Here is a 17,999-nt window from a genome sequence, read left to right as displayed (position 1 = left end):
CCCAAAGCTGTAACCCAACAAACAATCTTGTAGAAGTAGCATTTTTGGCAGTGCACAAGGCAGAGGATTTTCTTCCAATAGGTTTTGGCTTTGCTGACATGCACACAAATCATATCCCATGGGCCAGGGGTAGCCAGTTATTTTTTTGTCAAGGTCCAAATTTCTTGGTCAAGGTACAGACTCATCCAGAGAAGAAAATAAAGAATAGTTAAAAGATTTTGGGGGCCCGTCAAAAGCAGCTGGCAGTCCCGATTTGGCCTGTGGGCTGCCTATTGACTAGGCACATGGGGAAAATCCATTTTTGAAAGCTAACAGCAAGCCTCCTGCCAGCCCATTCTAAGGCCACGCGTGCAGTGTCCCAGAGAAGGTGCTGAGGTGTGACCAGGAGCCACCTCCCAGCGTTAGCTCGCTGGCCTGGCCGGCAGCCCAAACCTGCCGGCTGCAGCGCGCTTCGCACGGCCAGCACGTGGGCAGCGACAGGAACCGGCCACAGGAGGCTTCTGCGCGTGCGCCGCTTTGGCTCCCTCGAAGAGACCAGCTTGGCGTCGCGCGTGAGCAGCCGTTCGTGGCCGATAGGTGGCTTCGGCAGGCGCCTGATCAAAACGTTGGCTCTGCACGGGGCAGAAAACGCCCCCGCCCCTCCTCCCCCCCCCCCGCAGGGCTGGAGTGCGCACGGGCTGGCTGGGGGTGTGGCGAGCGGCGGCGGCGGCGTTAGGCGCTCCCGGGGCAGCCCTGGCGCAGGGGGCCTTAGGGGTCCTGCTGTAGGTGACATTCAGGCTCCGGCTCCTTCCTTTTCCTCAGGCGCTGCCGCTGCCCCGCGCCGGTCCCGCCATGGCCCAGGCCGCCCAGAGGCTGGTCCAGCGCGTCGCCACCCAGGGCCCGCAGCTAGTGAGCGGTGAGAGCGGGGCTCCGGGGGGCCTGCGCGGGGCTCCGGGGGGCGGCTCTCGGGCTCCGCCCGGCCCGGCCCGGCCCGGCCCTGCCCCGGGGAGCCGGCAGCGGCGCGGCCCGGGCTAGGCGGCCCGGTGCGGCGCCTCACACTTGCTGGCGGGGCTGCGGGCCGTGCCCGCCCCGGGCCCCAGACAGGGGCCTGGCCAGCACCGTGAGCCCTCGCGCCGCCAGTTGGTCAGGGTGACTGTGCCCCCCCCACCCCAACGCTGGGGCCCGGGGGTCCGGTCCGGCCCGGCAGCGATTCCGTACGTCGCTGAAGCTCTAACTCGGGGTGGTCAGTAGCTGGCCGGGGCCACGGGCCGCCAGGCGCGTTCGAGCGGACTCTGAAATCTTACTCGCTTATTACCTGTTTTGTTGTTGTTTTATCTGGGCCTGGACCTTGGCCAGGAAATGTGGGGCCTTGACTTAGTAATTCACGACCCAGGTGTAAGTTGTCTGTGTGGGATGGTGAGTGTGTCACCATGTGTTATTTCCATGGAAGGTTTGGCTGAATGGCCTTTGTCACTGGATTGTTCCGCCTATTCCAGTTGTCTTAGGGTCTGGGCCTCTGCCTCATTTTATGTTCTCCAATTGCAAGAAATGGATTTTTGTCATTGTCCAGGTGACTCACCCTCTTACTTGTTAGCTGAGCTTCTTTCTTTTTAAGTGAATGCTAAGTAGCTAGAGGCTATATCCTACTGTTCAGTGTCAGTGAAAAGGGGAAATTAAACTACTAAGCAACTTGGCTATTGCAAGATTCTGTAGGATTTCATTGATGACAGACTCTGAGTTTGCAGTAAGTAGAGTTACAAAATGCTAAGGGGTGGGGAAGAATAACCATAGACCAATTTAAGTTTATATTTACAGTAAAGAGAAATTGCCTTGTAATGAAGGAACACCCTTTTGAAGCACAACTCCCCTTCAAATTAATACTTCTCAGAGGGCTTTATAAAGGAAGGTATTTTTCCTATTTTAGTGATGGGAAAACTGAGGTACAGATATGAAGTGACTTCCAAAGGTCATGCAGCAGGGTCCATGTATCCTTTTCCAGTTCAATACTTTATCACACTGGCAAGTAAACAAAAATGGTGGAGAGAAAGAGAGCTTCTTACAAGCCTCCTGAACGTAAGGCCCATGTCTAACAAGGCATTCCAATTGTAATGGGAAAGGGGTTAGAGGCAATTGATCAGGAAGACACTTAATAGCCATATTTCCAGAGATACTGAGCACCTGTAAATCTCACTGAAGTCTGAGAGGAGTGAGTGCTTAATACTTTCAGAAATCAGGCCTTTCCACCATGAGAGAGATCCTCAAAACATCCTCCTTCTACCCAAAAGCAACCAATCCCAAATCACCTGAAATAAACCAATCTTAACCAAAACAGTAAATTAACAAAATTGATATATATTTTTTTAATTGGAACTTCCTCCCTCAAATGGGGAGATGCCAGAGATTCCAATAAGTCTGTGATGGATTTTGCTATTACCTGTTTTACATGTAAAGTGCACAGATGCTGTGGTGATGAGCAGTAGTATAAAACCAAATCAGAACTGCTTTTCCCCTGGCCCCGTACACTTGTATCTTTGAAGACAGATTGAGATGTACAGTGTGCACTAACTTGGGCTCTGATATTTGAAGTTAGGATGTAGTGATAAGGGAAATGCTGTGTGGTGCAGGATGTGGTGGACTGTGAGTGTAATGGATGTGACAAATATCTATGAAATAGGGAATCAGGATAGTGAGTTGCTAATAGCAAATGTATAAGCTTTATTTTTGCTAACAAGCTGTATCAGCTCTTAAGAATTCTGCTTGTTCCTCCTCTGTTTTTTTTTGTTCTGTGCTAGTCTTGCAATCCACTTTAACGTGTATTCTTGGCTCTTTCCACTTGTAGATATCTCAGCCGGTGAGAGCTTTGTAATTACAATGCAGCTTTGCCTACATTAGCTGAAATTCTTTTCCATATGAAATATATGGTCTGCTCTGTAATAGGTTTTCATTTAAAAATACTGCAATCTGCCTGTCCAGCTGGGGAGAATGTCTCTAACATCAAAATGAATTGTATTGATGAAGAATCAAAAATAGAAAAGGTATGACCTACTGAGGGTCTAGAAATATTAAGGGTATTAAATATGAGGTAGTCATTAACAAAACTTCTTTTACTTCTGTGAGTTTAAAATAAGTGGGTCTGTTGGCATAGTATCAAACTACTTCACAATATCAACAACTGAAAATGACTTAACTGTTGAAGGGTAAAGGGCATAAACTATATAGTCTAGGACCTAGGTTGAACATCTTTTGAGGTTTGAAGTCCTTAGCAATACTCTAAATCGTGCCACAAAACAACTACCATGGCAGTTGAAGAAAGTGTGGGATTTGGTGGAAGGGCTTTAAGTGGCACAAAGGGCCTTGACTTTGGAATTCACTTTCTCAGTTGGTCTAATAGACTGAATTTTTGAGCTTTGGAGTGGAATGCCAGGTGTTTGTTTTCACCTAAAAACCCTTAAAAGGTTTGGGACCTGGTTACTTGTGAGACTGCCTCTCTCCTTTGTGAGGTGCTGCCACAGTTGAGATCAGAAGAGGTGCTTGAGCTGGAGCTTCCTCAATATAAATGAGGGAGCTGCTGGCAGGGTATTCTGTGAGGGGTCTTTGATATTTGAAATCACCATCCCACACCTGGTCTGCCAGAGTCCAGATCTGTTAATCTTCTGAGCATGCAGCTAAATTCTTACTGGTGGGGGGGGATTGGTTGATGTACTTAGATCAACTTACCGTGGTGTCTTCACTGCGGTGAGTTGACTGCTGCTCTGCTCCCCCATTGACTCCACCTGTGCTTATATATAGGCAGTCCTTCATGTTCATGTTGTGATGGATTTGTTGGTTTTTTTAATTTATGGAATAGGCAGCCAGAGCACTGGATGGTTGCTTAGAGCTGTATTTATAAAAATTAAATAAATATCTGCTCATTACCAAGGAGCAGCTCTGACTCTTCACCAAACATGCACCCAGTCTGAAAGCAGTAAATGAATGTGTCGCATGAATAAATATTTGTGTCCGGCCCACCCATCTGTTTCTTTTAGCCTCCAGTGGATTCATCCTGGTTTTTTTCTCTTCCAGCTGCTGTGACCTACTCCAGGCCTCGTTTGGCCACATTTTGGCACTATGCCAAGGTTGAGCTGGTTCCTCCAACCCCTGCTGAGATCCCCAAGGCCATTGACAGCATGAAAGCTATGGTCAAAAGCTTTCAGTCTGGTCACCTCGCACAGCTCACAGTCAAGGTAACTGCAGGCTAAATAAGAACGCATGTGAATAATAGAAGTGTGTTTCCCTTGGGGTTTCTCCAGCCATGCTGATTAACACATTTGTAGCTGGGCTACATCTAGCAGCATAAAAAGCAGCCCAGAAAGTGACTTGTGCTTGCTATTTGGACAGAACAGTTAATTTGGTAGACAAATTGTTGGTAAAGCCAGGCTGAACTTGTGCTCTCAGTGAGCTTATTCTGTGACAAAAAAGTTTGGACAGATATCACTTCTGCCTTATGGTGGCTTTTTCTCTAGTGAGCTTTTATATACACTTTAGTATGGCCAGATGTTGATCTTTCCACTTAGTGTCTGCAGCTGCCTTACTGTCAAAGGGACTTCTGGATGCACTGTCACCCTTCTGATAGAAATATCAACATAGCCAGCACAGCGTGTAGTGTGGTATGAAGGGATATTGGATAATTGACTAGTTTGGAATTGCTGCTTAACCTTTGCAATAACAATCAAAAGCTTAAGGCTAGTTTTAAAACACTGCTACCTTCTACAGTGCAGTGAGGAGGGGTGGGGCTGTGTTCTGTTCCTGCTAAGGCAGTGGTTCCCAAACTATTGTACTGGTGACACCTTTCACACAGCAACCCTCTGAGTGTGACATCCCTTATAAATTAAAAACACTATGAAGGCTGGCAGCAAAGCGGGGTTTTGGGTGGAGGCTGACAGCTTGCAACTCCCTATGTAATAACTTCACGACCCCCTGGGAGGTCCCGACCCCCAGTTTGAGAACCCCTGTGCTAAGGGCTGTAACTCTCTTTTGGCTTAAGCTCATAGATGCATTTTTCCCCTCAAATATTCTATCCTTAATAGGAATGTGGGCATTGACAGGCTGGCCCAGACCAGTAGTTCTTCTAGTCCAGTATCCTGTCACTGATGGTGACAAATGCTAGATACTTAAAAGGAAGGTGCAAAAAACCTAGAGTTGGGTAGCTATGTGATGATCTGTCCCAAGGGAAGTTTCCTTCTAACTCTTAATTTTTAGAGATTGCCTTATTCCCTTCCCAACTCTTGCAAATATCTGTTGTATATTTGAATATTCATGTCATCGATGTAAATAGCTCTCTGTCTCAATCAGTTTTGAACTTGCTGCTTTTCAGTTTCATTGAATGTGCACAATGGGGTTAGCCTCCAGGCACTTCTACAATATAAATAATAAAGCAAGGTCCAACAAACCAGTAACTTCTAAGCCCTTTACCCAACTAGCATACCCCCTTCCTGATCTGTGAAGAGTAATTCAGTAACAGACTTCACTCCCTTGGGAATGGGAGTGCAAAATGAAGAATAGTTCTCTGAACTTATTACCTGCAGATCTGGTTCTTTAATTGACTAGTCCGGGTCTTCTGATGGATGCCCCTTGAACTCTTCACATTTAAATCTCTCTTCCTGAAGTTTCCTCAGCATTTTGAAAACTTTGTTCATTTATATGCTGTCAGTCTTCAAAATAACTTTTTAAAATAAAAATGGGTCGTCTTTGCTTCAGAATTAGCTAAAAAGTAGAGGTCTGATCTTATGATCCTGAAGCATCGCACTTCTGCTGCATGTTTCTCTAGAGTCTAGCAGATGCAGTTTAAGAGCTGCAGGTATTTTGTGTACAGGGTAATGTTTTCCAGGAACTTATAGAACCACTGGCATCCTAGCTTAAAAAGCTTGTGCCATGAAAACCAATAGAGCTGTTGTCGTCATTAAGGAGTGAAACACTTGGAGAACTTACAGGTTAAGAGTTGAAAAGCTAGTACATTAAAAATGCTATTCATTTCTTAATCCTACCACTTCTAGTAGAGTATAGATGTGCTTTTGGCAGCAGGCTTTTCTTCAACATCCATTCACGTGAATCAAATGTCAATAGGTACCAGATCTGCCCACCAGTACTGAACAGCTATTTCATAGGTCTAGTGTATTGCTTGGCACTAAAACTTGGATGGTCTTTTCAGTATTTCTGCTTTAAAGCATTCTCTTTGAAGGGCTCTGAAAGCTAAGCTGTACTTTAAGACTTGAGTGCACATTAGTATGTACCATGATTGCTTGGGTGGGGGCGAGTAAATCGTTATAGCATTCTTGGCTTTAGCTAAAGATGCTATTCTCATTAACTTGGGTGGCTTTCTTGCCATCACAACCAAACTTTGTGTATGGCTAACAAAACAAAGGGAGACGTTACTGCAATAGCAAACCTTCTAAATTGTGGCTTTCTTTCTTTCAGGAAGCTCTGAGGAACGGTTTGGTGGCCACAGAGGTGCTGATGTGGTTTTACATCGGTGAGATCATAGGCAGAGGAAGCCTGATTGGATACAATGTTTGAAGACTAATCTTTAGTCTTATGTTTCACTTCTTTGTCCCCTAAGTCTGTAACAGTATTTGACACAATAAAACCAGGAAATGATGTGGAATTTTGGTGGTCTGTGTTAGTGGTGTTTACAGTGTGAGCTTGTCCCCATCCTGTTAGCTTTGCCAGCTGTGAAGAAAGCATCAGTTAGTATCTAGCTGCCTGGAGGCCATCCCTCTTCAAGCATTACCACACATAAGGAAATAGTTATACCCCATCCTGTTTCCATAACACTTGAAAATGTGAATCTTTTACCAGAGCAGGTTAACTTGGATTGAAACTTTTTTTTTCTGGTCATTTAGGGCTAGTGCTTGGGAATATCTACTGGCTATGAAACCTTTTTGTTTGGTCTGCTAAAGTGTTTATAGCTGGGGATTGTGAACCTCAGATCTGCATCACACAAGCTGGATTTTTTACTTTGATTCTGACAGTTTTAGCAGCAGCTGTTATGGAAACCAGTAGAAGCCAGTGCTTTAAATCATGAGACCGCAACTTGGCATCCCAGATTTATCAAATGGTATAAAGCATTCTCTTTAATTCTACCAGGCTGAGTTAAAATGTGTCAGGTTTATGTAAAGAGCTGGAAGAAAGAAGGTTATCAGAATAATAATCCTACAATAATCGATAGTCTTGCTGTGTTCATCTGAGAGGCTTTCTGAGATACAAATACAAAAACTTCCTCACTGTGTGATCTTAACCCATTGGTTAACTTTTTTTAATAAAAAAAAGTGGGGGGGGAAAGGGACTTTTAATCAGGCAGAATGCTTGATAACTTTAAGCAGAAATGGCGCTATCTGTTTGATGGGACTTATTCTTTACTAATTATATTGCCATAGAAAATAGCTTCTATTAAAACAAATCACCTGATTTTCCATCTTACTTTTAGCAAGACTAGTAGTGGCCCAACTTAAAATCACCCATTAAGCCTTCTGCAACCAGGCCTGACTGCTAGTCAGATAGGTGACAAGTGTTTTTCTACATCGGGGTCCTCAATGCAGTGCCCACGTGCGCCATGGCACCCACTGGGGCATCTAAGTGCGCCCGTGTACTGGCCAGCGGATGAGCATCCGCCGCCACGGTCCTCCATGGCTCGTTGTCTGGCACCCGCCAGACGAAAAAGGTTGGGGACCACTGCTCTACATAATAACTTAATACATGGCTTCAGTAGACAAAATCCAGTCTCCTCCAAAGTAAAGATGTTGAGCAAAGCATAGCTTCTGTTCCTTTAGCAGGATCTCTAGGCCATGAAGTTACAGCATTGATAGAAAAACATGATTCATCTTAAGTTTGCTGGCTCCTCAGCTTAGCACCTGACCTGTGCATAAATAGAAGGTATTGGCTTACACTGCTAATAACTCCATGAGCACAAAAGTTCATTAGCAAGGACAGAGGGAACAAGCACTAAATTTCCAACAAACTTCTGCTGAAATGGGCATGTAATCTCCGCTACTTCATCACTAAAGAAAACAAAGTAGGGGCTCTTTTCTCTGTGTCCAACAACACTATGCTTGCTGTGAAACTAGGTATTACGTGTATTGGAAACTAGCGGTTTCATAGCTAGTGAGTTGGAGTCAAACATCTATGCTGGCTATTTTGATAGGGAATTACAATCTGCTACAATCCTCTCTTGGCTTGTCCTGTGATCTTCTGAGTCTTGCTTTCAGCTCCTTGGTGAGCCTCCAGTACTCTGGGCTCGGCTGCCCTTTGTGACATTAGAAATCTCTTGGAATACTAGGCTAATAGTATATCGATTACTCTAGTCTCTGTAGCAATAGCATATGCCTTTGTCAAAACACGTTTTTCAGTAGGAAGTCTTGCTTTTATCATGTAACATCCCCACTATGCTTTCTGAATAAATACCTAACTTCACCTGCCCCTGAACTATAGCCAGTTAGGAGGTGTAGTTGCTGCTGTTCTATTGCATCAACGTTTTGGATAGAAGGGAGAACATCCATTTGAAACAGGAAGTGTTGGAATTAGGCCAGGATACCACTGGTAACAAGCCTAGTCTTAAGTCCTTTGATATCTTAAATGACCAGAAGTTGTTTGGGTCTTGGCAGTTCCAGGAAGCAACTTTTTTGCTATTAGTTCACTAGTGAAAGCAGAGGAGGATGGAGAATGGCACTACTGAACTGATAGCAAAATACTCTGCTGTATTCTTATACTAAAACAATGAGTCCGATGGCACCTTAAAGACTAACAGATTTATTTGGGCATAAGCTTTCGTGGGTAAAAACCCACTTCTTCAGAATCTGTTAGTTTTTAAGGTAACATCAGACTCCTTGTCGTTTTTGTGGATACAGACTAATATGGCTACCCCCTGATATTCTTACATTAGTAACCAGTTTGTATCTAATAGGTGGTCTAACATTTGCCAGTCAGTGAATGACAATCTCAGCAGATCCCCTTCACAAAGATGTAGTAGCCACTACTTACCCACCACACATTCCACTTTTGATTTGATATTTTGCATTTCCAGTAACTAACTTGCTTCAGCGATGATACCAATTCCAGGCTCCTTACCAACCCTGCTTTTATACTATTCCTGCCCCTGTTCTCTAGAGATGGGAGCATAGGGCCCAGGTGCCTTTCTGTCTGTATTACTGAGTAAGCCTCCCATCAAATACGTTCATATTAATACGAAGAATTCCTGAGCCAAAAGGTAGGATACCTCACCATCTGGTTGAGCTCAGGCTTGATGGAATAAGCTGAGACCCCAGTAAAAGAGAGAGCAATCTATTCTGCTCTGTAACATGAGCCACTTAAAGCTTTATTCATCATATGCCAGCACTGCAGAAGTGTGCCTTTCACACTTTGAAAGCGTAACACAAATAGCAGGCTCACCATATACAGCTCTGATGATGGAACAGGCAACTCTATGAAGTACTAAGCAGGAGAGATGCTGACTTTTTCTTTTATGGAGCAAAAATGTCTTGCTCATAAACCACAGGTAATGAATCTTTACTGGTGTCTGGCTGACCTTGGGCACTGCTTTCAAAACAAGAGTAGGTAAAACAATGGAGTGCTTTTGTCACAGCTTCCTTCGGCAGTCTTGGAGTAATCTTTGAAGAACTAACTCTAGCTGCATCCTGGTAGTGCTCTTCCTTCTGATGGATTACTGAATTGGGGCACAAGCATAGTCTGCCAGCTTTCAGATGACAGATACAACTATGGCCCTGATTAGCTATGGCCATTAAAAAATGTATTAGTATTGCTGTAGCAGCTAGAGGCCCAAATAGAGATTGGGCCTCTGCTAGGCATTACACAATTAAAAAGATGTGCTCCTTGGCATGTTTGTTTTTTAACCCCAGAGTCCTGCTGAAAACTCTGGGACCAATTCAGTCCCCTATTAAGTGCCCTTCATGCTGCTCTAGAGACATAGAAAAGTTGCTGCATGTGGTTTTATGCCATTCCTGCTGTGTGGATGGAGTGCCTGACCATTCATCTTTTCAGTGCCTCAGAGCAGCTGGCAACTGAGGTTCCCCAGTGTAATTTAGAGTAGCTTACAAGTTGGCCTCTCAAGATCAGGTTGAGTGGCATAAAGGTGACTTAGTCACCTTTGCCCCCATCTCCTGGTTTGTGCCTCCTGAGGGCTGCAGCATAGAATCTGGCTCTTCTGCCTACTTTTCCTTGTTTGAAGTAATTTTTTGCTTCCTGGCCCAAACTGCTGGGTGGTGCTGTGTATACCAAGCTGGCTGGATCTTGGTGACTGCAACATCTGGGTTTCAAATGCTGCAGGGGAGGCTTGTGATGTGGAAGTGGGGGGGGGGGGGGAGACTTCCCAGTGGATTTAAAAAAAAAACAAAAAACTTGTGGCAATGTTTCCATTGCTGTTTGATTTGGACTTTGACTGCTCCTCAGAACAGGGACCTTTCTTGTTGTATATGTACAGCTCCTCACACTGTGGGGGCCCTACATGCTGCCACCTTTCAAATAATCTCTGCATGGTAATAGCCTTCTGTATGGTTGCACTGGAGGGAAAAGACAAGTAGTGGCAGTAGAGAACTCCACCTGCACTAGGACCCAGGAGCGTTTCTCCTCTCTCGAAGGCTAGGCAGGATCTGTAAGACACCCCAAAAGCTGCTGAACCAATCGTTCACAGCTGGGGCCAGTGATGGCAAGACTCCTATGGGTGGAGCTTGGGCTGCAGAGAGGCTTAGAGACTCAGTTCCCAGCTGCCTGGAGAATGACAGTATTGTGGAATTACGTCACCTGCAACGTCTCTCAGTAGCTGACTCAGAGTGGCTTTCATTGCTGATAAGAGCAAGTAACCCACCCTCCCAGCAAGCAAGGAGACTGCTGTGCAGCATCTGCATAATAGACAGGCTAAGCATGGATGGGAAATCCTGAGCTGCCTCTGGTATCCTAGTCCCTGCTTCTAGGAGTGGAGAAGTTTGTTGCCATATAACCTTGGGCTAGAGAGCAGGGTCTGTGCTGTCTGGCTGGAGCCTGCGGAAAGCAGATGAGAAGCTGTAGTTACTGTAGTGTCGCACCATTTTTTGCACAGGTTTTTCCTACGCTACCTTAGATGGATCTTCATGAGAAATGTTAGCTTCTGACTTTTAAGCAAACTGATGAATGAGATGCTGCTGGCTTCTACTGCCTCCTCTGCCCTAGCATTCAGGGTTAATTCAAACACCTTAGCACAGCTTTGAACTGTTCCTTGCCTATTAAAATCCGTACTCTTTTCCCAACAGACCCTGCGTTTCTGCTGCTGCCTGATGTCCTCCCCTTCCCTGCCTCCCACAGGGACACAGCAGCCCTAGCTCAGCAGCGCTCATGGCAGCGGAGATTTATAGCTATTCCCCCGTGTCTGAAAATCTTTTTAATGGGGAGTGAAGTACAAATGCCTTCCCACGTTTTAGGGGAAAGTCCCTCCTGCAGCGTGGGACAGAAAGAGGGCATTGAGTCAGCATGAGAGCTGCACCTGAAACCAGTGTTAAGTGCACACTGACAGTAGTTAGCAGTGACATTAGACTTAAAGAAGAGCTGTGTGTGGCTGGAAAGCTTGCCTCTTTCACCAACAGAAGTTGGTCCAATAAAAGACATTGCCTCACCCACCTTGTCTCTTTAAACTATGAGGTATTTAATATGGAAAGAGAAGGCACCTTTTCTTCCACAGCGTGTCTGTACCAGCTTGTGAAATGTGACAGGGCACAACACAAGTTAAGAAGCATTAGGCTCCAGCTTTATTTGGGTGGGACACATCCAAGCTGTGCTGTGAGAAGTGGGGTAAGTGGCTCAGAAGGGGGGGCTCTTGACAGTGTTGAAGTTTTTGCTCCAGTGTGGTGTTGGCATGCTGTGCTGCTGGAAGAGCTGGCATGCAGATGAGCTATTAAGCTGAGATCTTGGCAGTTTGTGGTTATTAAAGATCCCAGTATAGCTTTTGTAAGCAGAGGGTTGTTATGCTGGCTAAATTCTATCTCATAGAATTACACACTGCCTTCCTCCAAGTTTAAGTGAATATGAGACTCTACTGGTTACACTAAAACTTGTGTGTAGAGTTGTTGGGCATTGCTAAGCAGCTGGTGGATTCCACCCCAGAGGTGGTTGCATTTCAGTGGCGGGAGGAAATGGTCTCTGTTTGTAGCTTACATTTGCAACACGCTCTCAGTGTGAGGGTACTATGAGAAATGTCTCTATTATTAATGCTATATTTTTCTCTAGAGCTTCCTAGTTGAATACCTTTGCTAATGTCACTTTCTATATGTAGGATGCTGCTATTCATCCTTCCTTTAAGAGGGGCCCTCCCAGACTTTTCCTCGCTGGTTCTGTTCAAGACTTGAGGGATCATCACCCCATGCACTATGCCATGCTCAGTTGGCTTCCTATTTCAGTTTGTATTTGATACAACTCAATTGTGAAGCATTTTCTACACAAAATAAATCCCCAGATGTTTATATATGAAACACAGACCTTTATCAAGGCCCTTGGAGATGCAGCTGTTGAAAAGGAAAATCTTGTTGGCCAAACTGCCTGGGCAATTGAAATATACATAAAAGAGAATATTTGGTCCTTGTCTGTGTTTCCTTCATAATATTAATTCAGTTGTACAAGCAGGAAGCTGAGAGTTACCACTAGAGGCCATACTTCCTACCTGCCCCTTACAGCCCTGGTGTGTTGGTCTCTTGGAGAAGATATGCTTAGAACACTTACTCTTTTGTCAGCCTTTGGTAGGTCAAGATGTGCCTCAGCAGCTTGGCTTCTCTTTCCCCTAACAAATAGGGCCCTTGCAAAAGGCAAGGCAGTTAGATTTGCCTCCATAAGAACATAAAAGGTGACTAGTCCAACTCTCACAAAGAAAGATGCACTCTTCTCAATTGCTTTCAACCTGGACGTTGTTTGAAACTAATTAGGCCTTTTTAAAAATAAATTCTCTGCACAAGATGAGCAGTAGAGCCAGCGCACAAGCACCAAATGCAGACTGGCATAAGTAAATGGAGAGAAGGGTCATCACAAGTGTCAATGTCCAGCATTTTCTAGGCAAACTCCCCCTCTGGCAACATAAAAATCCAGCTGGGTACTCTCTGCCCTTCATGAATGCCAAGTAATTGAGCCTCCTGACCCCCTTGCAAGGTAGGTCGGTCACCTCCATTTTTGCAAGGTAGGTCAGTCACCTCCATTTTTGAGCTGGGGAAACAGAGGGAAAGAGAGAGTGAATTATTTTCCCAAGTTTGTGACAAGCAGGAATAGAAGTCAGGGCCTCACCCCCAGTCTTTAATGAGAGACATTAAAGTTAGTGTGTTTTTTAAAGCCAAACATTTGCATCTAACCTAATACTAGCCCTCAATATCCTGTGCTCTGAGTTTAGCAAGCAATTGGTACCTGTTCCCCCATTCCGTCTCCAATTACTCCACAGGAAAATGCAGAGAGATTAACCTCATTATGAATGAGAGGCTGTGCGTGTACTGAGCTCCAGACTTTCTTCAGAAGTCCATAATATAGCTGTGGCCTGCACATACAGTACTTTCTGTAGAGGCAACCTCGGATCTACTAACTCTCTCTCCCCCCCGCTCCCGCTCCCGCTCTTTTCTATGAACCTTTCTCCCAGCATGTCTGGCTCGGAGTTGGCCCTTTAAGTCTGGCAATGCCAAGCAGGTGTTGGCCAAAGTAGCCATTTTATAGCTGGCACTTGCTGACTACACCTCCTTCTTCCCTTGCTGGTAAGTGCCTGTTCTGTTTTTCCCTCTACCTGCTGAGGAGATGGCTCTTTTCACAAAGGGAGTCATCTAATCTGAGACAGCACTGAAGTATGCTGCTCTGTTGAGCGGAGATCTCAGTAAGTACTCTTCTTCGCTCTCCTCAATAAAGCCTATGCAGGCTGCATAGGGTCAAGTGTAAGTTCCTGGGGTTTGGCTTCATTGGTTCAACAGCAGCAGAATACAAATCTCACCCCACACTTGGCTGTTTATGGGCTTTCCTGCAGGGTGGTCTTGTCTTTGCTGCAGTTCTATCTGACCAGAGGTCCGCACCTGCATTTCCAGTGACCTAATGGAGTTAACCATGCTTTGCCAGCAGCTTTACTCAGCACTCTAACTTCTGTTAATGGGATGGGTCAGCATCCAAGCATGTGGCTGCAGGTCCTCCCATTCTATTCTAATCCCTCCAGGTAATCCAAGAATGGGGGGTTGGAAAACTTGTCCTTCTGAATTCAAACCTGATGGGGAAACATGCAACTTCATGTGGATACAAGGATTTTTTATTATTTATTTTGCTTCTTATCCTACGCTGTTCTGTAGCATTGCTGTGTGCTGTTAAACATCCTACCAGGTAAGACTATATGTCACTTGAGAACCAAATGAATCCTGTATATGGTTGTGTAGAATGAGTTTGAAAAGTGCTTTGAGGGTACTTGGTATGAAAGGTGCTTGACTAATGTATGATACCATTATTATATTGTGGGAGGGAATTGACCCTCTTTCTCCTTTGAGTGGCAGTGAAGGTGCCCTGGAACAGGAAGATATCTCTAGCAATTACGCATCTCCCACGTTTGTAACTTGTCACACAGTACCTAGCTGTGAAGGGAAGTTGTCAGACTCCTTAATGATGGGCTGCAGCACCACTACTTAATTAGAGAAAAAAGTTCTGTTTAGGATACAATTGTGATCTGGACTTCCAAAACAAGTGCACTGGCCCTAGGGCAAAAGAGCTACTTCCTGAAGGTAAGTCACCAAAGCTCTTGTTATAATTAACTCAGGCTTCCACTGCAAATGACCTCTCTATGCTGTTAATCCCCACCTACATTTACTGCTGTGTCCATGGATGAGAAGTTACTCCGGTTCAGACAAGTTTGATACAAGAAGGGTTTGTGATGCAGATAGCACATAAATGCCATATTGCAAAGGCTGCCAAACTCACTTCACTTTTGGACAGGAGATTAGACTTGACTAGTGCAGTGGCAGAGAGGACCTGGCAGCATTCCTTCCGATTCAGGGTGCAACCTATTTTAATGGACTTTAATTAAAAAAAAAGTCTTTATAAAAGTTTTAATGAAAAAACACCCTAATAATGCTCCCAAAGGAGGACTTCTTCAACATGACAAGTGTGAAATAAACAGATGACTTACCTACAAACTCAAAATGGGCTGGGCCAGTTATGCTGTATACTCTTTGCTACTACTGCAGATATTAGTGTTTGTTTAATGACTTTTCTCCCTTCTCATCCCCCTTTTCTTTGATTTGACAATGATGCCTTAGGGAAACCCAGTACATTATGTTCAAAATGTAGGTTTTATTTTTAAAATTAAAATTAATGGTATTTCTAATGTTTTTTTAATTAATGAAAACAGCAATTTGTTGGGATTTAAACTGTCTCCTGCAGCATTCCTAAAACAAGGTGTGCTTCTCAGATCATAAGCCAAAGCTCAGAGAGGGAGCTTGTTACTGAGAATATGTTACATCAGGTGTTGTACGGTATTTTTGAGGAAACAAGTCCTGATAGGACGTCTGAATTGGATGTCAAGCCAATTCTTCCATGATTGATAAATTGGGAGTTGGCAGCAGGTGGACTGTGATTTAGGGAGTGAAATCATAGAATGACTGTTCTTCAGTCAGGTCAAAGTACTTTTGATTGGATACTTACTATTTTTTGTTAATTATTTTTCTTCCAAGAATAAAGTTCTTGCTATTTTAGCCTGACTTTCTCTGCAGAATTTGCAATCAGAGTTCTATACTAGTGCAAGAGAACAGAAAGAGAAACGGATCAGAGTCTAGGCTATTTTCATTGTTCAAGGTGAATTAAGTATAAACAGTAAACAAACAGCACAATTGATGCCAAGTGAATTAGATAGTTTAATTAATGGGTGCAGAGTGTCATAAAGGTTTATATCCAACAGAGAACACTCCCTCCAAAACTGGGAATTGAAGTGAAGCACCCTGAATCCCTACTTTTATTTGCTGTTAGCAGACAGTTATGAAATCTACTGGCAACATGTGTCTCATCACCCTTTAGTGGCTGGTCCACATGGATAACTGTACACATGCTATCCTTACTGCATTGGCGAACGTGGTGGAGGTCTGTGCTGTGGATATAAAGGTGTGAACCCCGCTGATCACCAGAGTTGGGGGTCAATATAGTTCCACTTGATAGAATTTCTTAACAGTCTTTAATTACATGATCACATTCTATTTTTCCACAGGACTCCTGCCTCGTTCAATGCACAGGTTGGTTCTGCTCTGGAGGATGAATCAGGGTTATGTAGTGAAGGAGACTGTTGTCTGTAGGACTGCTACCTTGTGTGTTGCAGAAGTTGGAAGGTATGTAGTGAATGAAGCAGGGGATTGCAAGAAGAGAAAGGATGGTCTCATGGTTAAGACTGTATCATGAGGCATACGCATAAAGGAGCTGACTTAAGGTTGTACAGGCAACCTTAGAAGTTAGGAAAAGCCAGGATTTAAGTGCTTGAATTTACAACCTTAGCAATCTTTTAACTTGGAGTTTTGGATGTAACTTGACAATTTAAAAAAACAAACTGAAAAATCATAAATTCTGTCATGTGGAACAATATTGACCCACAACTTGAGTCATCAACAGAGTTTGGACCTTTAGATCATCAGCTTGACTTTGCATCCTCAACGTTTTAATGAAGGTGTTTGTTGTAATTATCCTAATTTTACAGATGGGGAACAGACACAGAATAATGGATTTGCCCAAGGTCATCCAGGGAGTCAGTGGCAGAGCTTGGAATTGAACCTCCCCCACCCCACTCCCATGTCCTAAGTCCCATTCTAGTTCCTTAGCCACCAGATCATACTTCCTCTCTGCAGCCGCATGGTAAGGAGCAGGAGACACGGGCAATTGATTTATGTTTCAACTGCAAGCCTGTCCTGAGTGAAAGCCCCACATTGGTAATAAATATTATGGCTGAACTCCCCTACCCTGGGAGCCAGAGCTGACCCTCAGGCACACCCTTCTTCCCTCTGCCCAGCTCTGGGGGCCAGCAGCAATGTCAGACATGGTCCTTATTGCTGTTCTCCCTTTGAGCTGAAAATGCAGCATCCAGCGAGGGCTCGGGAGGTGGGGCTCTGGGACCTCGGCGCTGGGAGAGTTTGGAAGAGAGAGGAAAATGCACCAGGAGGAAAAACAGGTGCATGTGCAGCAGCAGATGGGCGGGGAGTGGCACAGCGCAGCTCGGGAAGCAGTCATCACTTGCTGCTCTCCAGAGACGTGGCTGCCTGGCAGGCCTGGCTCCCCTCACTCGAAGAGACGGGGTGGATTCCAAGTAGCATCAAAACTGTCTTGTAACCTGCTCAGGGATCTTCCCTCCAAAGATTGGGAATGTTCCCTTGATGGCCATACTGTGTTTGTAGCTATCCCTACCCTGCTTCCCTTCGCTCTGGGAGCTGGGATTTCAGCAAGAGGAGGTATACTGGGACATGGGCTTGGCCTGGCCTCAGACAGCTCACTGAGGCAGGGTGGAGGGAGTGAAGACAATGGACTCTGCTGGCAGTTGAGCCTGAGCTAAGAGGAGGGCAGCTGCTGCGGCACCTGAAGTTGGAGAGAAGAGGACTGGAAGGGGCGGGGGGCATTAAAATATACCATGGAAGCATAAGGGGACAAAACAGACTGGGGGAAATGGATTGGTAGGCACCAGCAAGCTGAACAGGCCCAGGGGTCCATGTGGGCGACAGGAGGTTACAAATCTGACTTAGGGATTTCCAGGGGATAAATCAGAACGGGGGTGGGGGGGGGGAACACAGGTAGAGCAAAATAGATGGGGTATTACTGGGTGGGAAAGGAACTCTTGGAGTGAATGCTGTGAATGGGGGCAAAGATAGATTTGGTGGGAAGCTTCCCATCAGTTTCAGGATGGTCAGGGATGCAACCCCATGCTCTGGGGGTCCCTAGACTCTGACTGCCAGGATGACAGGTGATGGATCACTCAATAATTGCCCTGTTCTGTTCATTCCCCCTGAAGCATCTGGCACTGGCCACTGTTGAAAGAT

The 17,999-nt window shown here is 45.1% G+C and overlaps 1 protein-coding gene across 1 annotated transcript; it reads left to right on the top strand.

Moving 5' to 3' along the window:
- Positions 1–740: 740 nt before the first annotated feature.
- On the top strand, positions 741–6,619 carry ATP5MG (ATP synthase membrane subunit g). The gene is made up of 3 exons (XM_044996794.1): positions 741–895; positions 4,042–4,202; positions 6,433–6,619. The coding sequence occupies exons 1-3, from the start codon at positions 832–834 to the stop codon at positions 6,529–6,531; spliced, it is 324 nt and encodes a 107-aa protein (XP_044852729.1). The 5' UTR covers positions 741–831; the 3' UTR covers positions 6,532–6,619.
- Positions 6,620–17,999: the final 11,380 nt, after the last annotated feature.

This window comes from Mauremys mutica, chromosome 22 (assembly GCF_020497125.1).
Source record: "Mauremys mutica isolate MM-2020 ecotype Southern chromosome 22, ASM2049712v1, whole genome shotgun sequence".
Taxonomy (NCBI): Eukaryota; Metazoa; Chordata; order Testudines; family Geoemydidae; genus Mauremys; species Mauremys mutica.
The sequence above is the reverse complement of the archived record's forward strand: the minus strand, read 5'-3'. Positions and strand labels throughout refer to the sequence as shown.

Bases quoted from the DNA above. Each gene is read 5' to 3' on its own strand.
- ATP5MG (XM_044996794.1), top strand. From the start codon at position 832: ATGGCCCAGGCCGCCCAGAGGCTGGTCCAGCGCGTCGCCACCCAGGGC. The intron at 896-4,041 runs GTGAGAGCGGGG...TTTCTCTTCCAG, and splicing joins GGGCCCGCAGCTAGTGAGCG to CTGCTGTGACCTACTCCAGG. The intron at 4,203-6,432 runs GTAACTGCAGGC...TCTTTCTTTCAG, and splicing joins TCGCACAGCTCACAGTCAAG to GAAGCTCTGAGGAACGGTTT.